This window comes from Dromiciops gliroides, chromosome 4 (genome assembly GCF_019393635.1).
Source record: "Dromiciops gliroides isolate mDroGli1 chromosome 4, mDroGli1.pri, whole genome shotgun sequence".
NCBI lineage: Eukaryota > Metazoa > Chordata > Mammalia > Microbiotheria > Microbiotheriidae > Dromiciops > Dromiciops gliroides.
This window is the reverse complement of record NC_057864.1, coordinates 267,206,385-267,215,662: the sequence shown is the minus strand read 5'-3', so window position 1 is coordinate 267,215,662 and position 9,278 is coordinate 267,206,385. Positions and strand designations below refer to the sequence as shown.

Below are 9,278 nucleotides of genomic sequence, written 5' to 3'. Positions count from 1 at the left end.
ACATGAGTAATTTTTAAAATAGGTAACATTCTTAAAATAATAGCTCATATTTCTCTAACACTACTCTCTACAAAACCCTTTCTTCATAATTCTGGTGCAATTTATGTAAGGTAGGAAGGTAGGAGGTGAAAATATTTTTATTCCTATTTTCCATTTTATAGATGAAGAAAATGATACAGCCACATTTGAATCAGTTACCACCTGATTCAATCCCACATATTTCAACTCTGTTGAATGAAGGAAGTTAGGATATTCAGGGCTAAAGCCTTTATCTTCAATGCCACATCAAGAAAGTCACACAACCCAAAAATATGTCTTCCTTTCAACACTTTTGGTGGCCTCTGATAAAGAAAGAAAACCAAGCTTGGATGAACTATGGGTCTATGAGATGATGGATATGAAAATGCCTTGTAACAATAACAACAGATAGTATTTATATGATGTTTTAAGGTTTTCAAAGTACTTTAGGAATATTATCCCATTTTTTCCTCACAAGAGCATTGGGAATATAGTGCTATTATTATTTTCACTTCGTAGATAAGAAAACTGAGGCAGAAGTTAAGTGATTTGTCCAGAGTCACATCATCAGAAAGTGTCTGAGGCTGGATTTGAAATCAGGTTTTACTGATTCCAAGCCTAGCACTTCATCAACCACACCACCTAGCTGTCTCATATATGGAGTAAATTAGACTCCAGGTATAACATTCTTTCTACTGTGCTTTCTACGAAGAAGTCTGACTACTAAATTTGGTGGTGGTGGTGATGATGATGGCAGCAAGGACAGAATTTTACACATTTTTATTTTTATTTTTCAGCAATGATTTTGCTACCTCTGCTGCTCTTCTTTGCTGCCATACTGCTTCCATCTTGTGGTGATGCACAGGTATGACTATGGTTCAAAAATTTCTTTCAAGCATGCTAAGAACTTTTCCAATCCTAGCTAAGTGAGGCTTCCAGAAGTACCATTTCTACATAATAGACCCTAAGCTTTCATGTCCAAGACCACTTTAAGTGCAAGACACTAATCCATAGAACAAGGATTTCTCTGGTTTTATGGATAAAGACACAAAGTGAGTTGCCAATGATTCCTTTCATTATCCCTCCATACAATTTATCAGTTCCATCATACTCCTCTTCAACAATTATGCTCTCTTTCTAAAGCCCTAAGTCTTTGTTTCAGGGGAAGATAATTGCCTGAAGTCAGTATCAATGATACTGGTCTTGTCTTCCAGATAAATGCATACAAACTTAAAGGTGATTTATATCTGTATCACCACCACTTGACCAGTACTTGTCATATAATAAGTGCTAAATAAATCACTCATTCATTCACTTGTCATGGTGTTTTTCTCACCTTCCATTTGCTCAGTTCTGGATCTTATGGACCATGTTAGTCCAGGGCCAGAAGTAATTGCTTGCAGCTAACATTTATAGAACACTTTAAGGTTTTCAAATCACTTTACACGTACCTGCCAACTAGGTAGTACAGTGGATAGAGCACTGGGCTTGGAATCATGAAGACTTATCTTCATGAGTTCAAATTCAGCCTCGGATTCGAGTTGTTGTGACCTTGTACAAGTCACTTAACCCTGTTTGCCTCAGTTTTCTGATCTGTAAAATGAAAAGGAAATAGCAAACCTCTCTAGTATCTTTGCCAAGAAAATCTCAAATGGGGTCATACATAGTAAACTGACTCAACATCTTCACAACAACCCTAGCATGCAGATGCAGTCATTATTCCTATTATATAGATGAGAAAAACAAGGCAGACAAAGGTTGTTATTTTCCTAGGTTCACAAAGTTAGTAAATATATGAGGACACTAACAACTTATAATTATTTCAGATATTTTGTAGTGAATATATTATATTACTTTTAATATCCTACATTCAATGATTCCAAGTGAGTTCAATTGAAGTGCAGCTGGTCTTGATTAATGTAACAAATGCCATGAAGTAGTTGTATATATTATGTGAAGTTTTAATTATGTAAAATATAATCATTAGTTTTATACCAATGAAAATATAGTGAATATACTAAATAATGAAATCACTTCACAGGATCCATTATTTGTACTAATAAGAACTTAGTTGTATATAGTAGAATATCATTGCTTTGGGAATAATGATAAGATGATGAGCAAATAAGATGAGATGAACAAATAAGCTCACTAAAAACAAGGTATATGATTCTGAATATTAACACCTCTCGGCCATTTCTAATATTATTAAATGGATGAGAATAAAGACAATTCCAATCCCAGAATCTCCCTATAAAACCCAATTTCTCTACATTTCCTTTATTATCCCATATCATTTATTTTGGAAACACTTGGAAGAGGAAACTTCCTATACCAATTCAGGGGAGCACCTCCTCTGCAACTTAGTCTTATGGAGTGTAAATGAATTGGCTAGCATCACACAGCAGGTAAATATCAGAAGCAAGGCTTGAATGAACCTTTGTAATCCTGTCTCATAGGGGCAGTTGTCCTTCTATTATTGCCATGCTGCTTCTTTCAATAAATTCATAGCAGGTATTTTGTACTTGTACTTAATATTAGCCTTTGGACTTGATAAAACTCTAAATTGAAAGTAAATTTAAGTATAGGCAAAACATGTATACTGCTAAGCAGAAATGTTAGAATCTATTATCTAAAATACTCCAATGAAGAACCCATGTGGTAGATATTTATCTTTCTGAGTTTGTTTCAGCTAAATCTGTAACTTAAGAATTATTTACATCCAATATTTCTTGTAGGAGTAGGATGCTATGATTCTATTTTACATCTGCTTAGCCTATATTGGAGTTAATAATATTATATAACAATATCTTGGAGCCTTACAATGTATTTTCCCATTTTACAAGTTTTTCATTACAGAGAATAAACTTCCTGTGTTATTAATGGCCATTTATAATAATTTAATAAAATAACATTAAAATATTTCAATGAATCATATTAGAAAGGATATTCAGTTTTGAGCATTAACTATGGCAATGTATGTCTTCTTAATTCTTTTCCCAAAGAGTGTATCCTATGAATCTATATCAACTAAACATGAAGAAATCCAACGTGAAATTGTGGACAAGCACAATGCCCTTCGAGCACAAGTCTCACCCCCTGCAGCCAACATGCTAAAGATGGTAAATTTCAATCCTGGAGGGGCGGGATGGAATATGGACCAGGAATATAGCTTGCAATGATGATATCTTAATTAAGAACTAATTTTATGGTCAACAGTAATTATATTTTTTATTTTATCATATAATATTACATAATATATGACTATGACATACCTCCTATATCATTCCAACACAAATAGTAAGTAGCTGCTATACTAGAAGACCTAGGAATAATAAATACAAAATTAAGAGAAGATGCAGTTCTTTCTCTTGTACAACTTGGGCTCTAGTTGGAGAACAACAGAAATGCAGATAGCTGTAAGACAACATATCATAAATATGATAAAAGTTCAAATTCTTTGTCGAGCCCAAGGGGGAAGGTTTCTAGGGGAAAAGCAGGAACATGGATAAAAAAGTATAAAGGATAAAGTAGCATTTATATGGTACTTTTTAGTTTTTCAAGTGACTTTTAAGTGATCTTTACAATAACCCTGTAAGGTAGACAAAATGGGAATTATTAACCCTTCACCTCCATCCCCCACTATATGGAAGAGGAGAAAAGTCTTGGAGAGGCTATATAATCTGCCACAGATCATGCAGTTACTAAGTTAGAAAACCCAAAACTTTCTAATATAATTCAATTCAATCCAATAAAATTTAAAACTTAAATTAAAATGTGTTGAAATAAAGTTATGATGCATCATGTTGTGCCAAGCTCACTCAGGCTTTTCCTTATGGTACCATGGTTATATCATGTCACTGCACAGCAAGAAAATGGTTCGACTATAGAAGGGCTAAGGGATGGAGAGGATAGCTAATCATTAAACTCATTTGTCTTCAGTTAACCACTTTATTTCCCTCAGTACCAGAAAAATAAGTCTAAGAGAGGCTAGAAATTAATATTAGACAGTGATTAAGATGATTCATTACAACCTTTTTCCACAAAATGAAGACAAATTCAAAGCATATGCTTGAATGGTGATGGGTCAATAACATGGTCATTTAAATGCATTCTTCTAATACCTCAAAATGTCAAGGATTTATGATGGCATTGATAATGGGAACTTCACTGAGGCTAGTAGCAATTAACCTATAATTTATTACAAACGGTTAGATGCAACTTGATGGCACAGTGGTTGGAGATATGGACCTAGAGGCAATTAGACCTGAATTCACATTTAACCTCATATGCTTACTAACTGTCTGACTAGATGCCAGTAACTTATAAATCACAGTCTGTCTTACTCAATGTCCTCAGTGTGAAATGAGAATAATAATAGCACCTACCTCTCTGTTGTCTCAAATGAGATTATATTAAGACTTTAGCCCTCCAATTTCAGATTTTTCTCCCTCCCTTCTCTCCCTCCCCTGTCCCCTAGACAGCAGGTAATCTGATATTGGTGATATATATATATATATATATATATATATATATATATATATATATATATATATATATATATATATATATATATGTGTGTGTGTGTGTGTGTATATAATAACATTAAACATATTTCTGCATTAGTCATGTTATAAGAGAAAAATCAGAGCAATGAGGAAAAACCTCAAAATAGAAAAACAACAACAATAGCACCAAAAACAACAGAAATAGTATGGTTCATTCAGCATCTATACTCCACAGTTCTTTTTTTTTTTTCCTGGATTTGGAGATCCTCTTCCATCATGAGTTCCCTGGAACTCTTCGGTACCATTGCATTGGTGAGAAGAAATTGGAAAGCTTGTATGAACAAAAGTTGAGAACTATCTTTGCATGTAATGGGAAAAAATAAATAAAATACTTTTTAAAAAAAGGCAAAAAAAAAGACTTTAGCCCAATTCCAAGTAATCTTTCCCTCTTAAAAAATTGCCTGGGACTCAGAACTTAAAGGATTCCCCATGGTCACACAGCTAAATGACAGAGACAAGACAAGTCTTCCTGATTCCAAGTTCATTCTTCTTCTGCCACACTACTTTTTCATTTTATAATTATAACCTACTTGTATTTTTTTAAGAAAAGAGAGCTTGAAATGTTTGTAATATTTTCTAGCTATGTAGACTTTAAAGAATTTTATTAATTTCTCAGAAATATTTTAAAGGAAAAAAGTTTATTTTTTGACTCGAGATTATTGGGAAGAAAGTTACTTTGAACAGTAAAGTGTCATGCAAATTATTTAATCATTATTGAATATTTGAAGTTTAATGATTACTAGAATAATAATAATAAAAATAATAATTATTATTATTGAGCACACAATATGTTATTTTTATGCTTTTTTGCATCTTTTTCCTCCAATAGACTATAATAATCTCCTTGAGGGCAGTTCTTAATCTAATTTTTTTGTGCTCTTACATGATCCTTGAATTAAAACAATTCTCTCATTATAACAGATAATAAGTATACTGAATCAAAATTTGGACTTAAATTTTCAATCAAGATGTGCATATATTTTTCTCTTTTAAGGAATGGAGCAAAGAAGCACAAAATTCAGCTGAGTTCTGGGCAAGTAAATGTACTTTGACACGCAGTATCGCATATTTAAGAAATATTGGTAAGTAAATCAATTTTAATGAAGGGGTAATTTAGGACTTAAAGACTAAATTGTTTATGATGTGACATTTCTAAACATTTGTGACCTTACTTCTGTGGGCAACCTCTTCCATGCAGCTCATAATATCTACTTAACCCAACATGTTAAATTACTCTGGATTTGCCATCAGAGGACCTGGCTTGGAACCCAGTTCAACCAGTTACCTTCTGTGTGTTCTTAATTAAGTTACTTAACTTCTTTGGGCTCAGTTTCCTCATTTCCAAAAATAGGTAGATGTGGACTTCTCTAAGGCCTCTCTCTTACATCTTTAAATTTATGATTTTATAGATAGTTAGATAGATAGATAAATAGATAGATATTGTGTGGCTATATATATACGTATATATACATATATATACATATATATATATATATATTCAATCATTAAAAATCTACCTTCTCTCCTCCCCCCCCATTGAGAAGGAAAATAAAACAAAACCTTAGTTAAAAACATGCATAGTTATTGACTCTCTTTATATGTATATGTGTGTGTGTGTGTGTGTGTACATATACATACATACATTCTCATTTTATGCTGTGAGTCATTCAACTCTCAATAAGAAAGCTGGAATCAAATTTCCTCATTATTCTTCTGAAATTGTCATTGGTCATTACACTGGTCAGAATTTCTATTTATTTCAAACTTGTTTTTCTTTACTATATTATTGTATTTTATAACTTATTCTCCTGCTTCTGTCCACTTAACTCTGCATCATATAAACCTACCCAGGTTTCTTGGAAACATCCCCTTCATCTTTCTTATGCTACTATCATATTCAATTACATTTATATATCATAATTTGGTCAGCTATTCTCCAGCTGAAGGGCATTCCCTCACATTCTCACAATCTACTACCTTGGAAAAAGCTATCAATATTTTAATTTATCTTTAGGCATATCCCCCTCCTTAAGTTTCTCTCCCTATAATTCCTTTTTCTCCCTTTACTTTCCCTTGTATATTCTTGTTGAATAAAATGTGTTTTTACTCAAATGTATATTTTTACTTCCCTCCTTTGATCAGTTCAGATAAGAGTAAGGTTCATGTATCAGACACCCTCCTTATGTGAGATGTTTGTTCTTTAACTTTCTTTGTCTTTTTTTTCTCCTAATATATTCTCCTTCCCTTCCCTTCCATTCTAGTTCTGCTCTAAGCCTAGCGTGCTCTGCACCAACCTTTTCCCCCAGTGTCTACAGACCTTTCTCTCTACTCTGAACTGCAAAAAAAAAAAAAAACCTAACATATTTTTCTTATATTTCTTCATTAATTTGGTCCTTCTAGGCTCTACATCAGGATTTGCAATTTCTAGATGTCTTTGTGAAGGGGAGTTTGCAGGGAGTTCCTCATTGCAGTTTTCTGCAACTTGACCATCTTTGCTTTGCCTTTCAATGTTTCTAGATATACTCGTTAGATGACCCATGCAATGTGTTTGAGGACTTCATTTGGTTCTTTTAATAGCTAAATGTTATGAATACATTTGGGCTTTTTATCTATTCTGTCTCATTCTTACTATATTGCCAACCCACCTTGGTTTCCAGTCATATATATCATCAACAGTATTTTTATACCACTTGTTGAACCCAATTAATCCCTGAGAACATCAACTCATAGCCTTCATGAATACTTCCTTTGGTTTTAGTCATATTTTTATTAAGATATAGTAATCATTATGTTTTCCCCATTTAATAATATCCAAGCTTTGAGAGTCTCGACAGTAGCAGCTAATACCTTCTACTATTTTTACAGACATGTATTTTCCTCTTAGGAAAATATGTGCTAGTGGATGTAAGTATTTCAGTTATGAGCATACTCTGAAATTTTGGAAAATTAGCATATATTTATTGAAAACACTGAGTGTAATGTACAGTGCTAGGCTCTGGAAAGATGTATTCTAAATGCTCATGATTTTTTAAATAATTATTTTTTCTTAAACAGAGGCAATGTGGCATAGTGAAGAGAAAGTTGACCTCAAAGTCAGGAACACCTGGATTCAAGTCTTGTCTCTGACACATAAAGACTGTATTGCATGACCCTGATGCACTTAACTCCTCACTGCTCCAAACAAATAGTGAAGAAAGTACAATTTGCAATGATGGTGCTGATATCAATTGTTATTCTAGAGGAAATGAATCATAGTCTAATCCCTACCCCTATCTTTCTAAAATACTAATCAATCAAACTATAAATATTTGTGCCCAATGCTGTGTTAGGTACTATGTGAAATATACAAAAGTGAAAGATATGCCTCTTAGTCTTAAAGAACTGACAGTCTATATGTGAAGATAGAACAATTATCCATGAAACAACATTTATTCAGAAATTATACAATGAATGACAAATGTATTTTAAAAATAAATAGATATCTTTACATTGAAGAGAGGTTTAATGTCTGAGACCACCATTATACATCATTATATTTTAATTGCCCAAAATATAATGGCTTAACACTAACATTTATTTACTATAATAGAAAAAGTAAAAGAATAACAAAGATAATTTAATTACATTGATGTCAATAACACTCATGTTAGCTTCCTGTCTCAGGTTAACTGTTACACTTCTTTTTGATTAGTTGTTAAACTGATTAATGTAAATTATGTGTCTTTTGCTTTTTTCCTACTTATCCCTTGAGAATTTTCTTGGTGATTTGTTCCAATGTATAAACACCATCACTTTTATCTAACTTGAATGCCTCATTATCATACTGTGCTAATAAATAGCAGAATGAATGAGGAAACAAAAAAATCATCTAAGATGATCAATTAATTAGTAGCAAACTTTCTAAGTGTATTTAAGAGAAGGATCAGTTCCCAATTTGTCCAGGTCATGGCCATCATCCTCAAGGATTTCAATATTCAGAGGATTTTATTTTTAAAACAACTAGAGGAATTGCAATCCTGCTGCAAAAGGGCAGATTTGAGTCTTGACTGAAACTGGAAAACCTAAAAGGTAGAGGAGAGGAGGGAGAGCATTTGAGACATTAGAGACAACAATGTAAAGGCATGGAGTCAAGAAATGATGAGGAGTGAGAGGGGAACAAAAGTAAGCCAGTGGAACTTGAGGAGAGAGTATATCTAGAGGAATAAATTATAAGGATATACAATAGACGTGCTGTTTGGTAAGGACCAGTCCAGTTAAGATTAAAGAATGTCTTAATCAGGGTGAATGAAGGGTGCATTTCTTTTTCCTTTTTGGCCAAAGAAACTCTCAAGAATTATCTCATAAATCATTGGGATAAAGGAGGATTATGAGCTTGGCTAGTGAAAGTAATACTGTCCTCTACAATAACAGATTTATGAAGCTGAAGTTATTTCTTAATACCCCAACCTCAACCCCAGGAAACTCTATTTCCATCTCAGTTTAGCCACATGTGAATATAACCACACATTAGGCTTCAGCATTTCTTGTTCCACTGTCAATATCTGAAGATTTCATGTCCCATTCTCAGACCTCAACCTCCTACTTGTCCATCTCTTTGACACTGTTATTTACAGTAAATCTTCTGATGACTTCACTATTTCTAACTAAGACTATGTCATTCATCTTTATCCCTTACATTCATGACTTTAGGAT

The 9,278-nt window shown here is 33.0% G+C and overlaps 1 protein-coding gene across 1 annotated transcript in view; it reads left to right on the top strand.

Moving 5' to 3' along the window:
• Nucleotides 1-817: 817 nt before the first annotated feature.
• Nucleotides 818-9,278, top strand: part of LOC122755011 (cysteine-rich secretory protein 3-like) — a 29,992-nt gene continuing 21,531 nt past the window's right edge. Inside the window, exons 1-3 of the mRNA XM_044003421.1 lie at nt 818-883; nt 3,024-3,140; nt 5,581-5,668. Coding sequence (XP_043859356.1) covers nt 818-883; nt 3,024-3,140; nt 5,581-5,668 — 271 coding nt within the window. The remainder of the gene's footprint in view (nt 884-3,023; nt 3,141-5,580; nt 5,669-9,278) is intronic.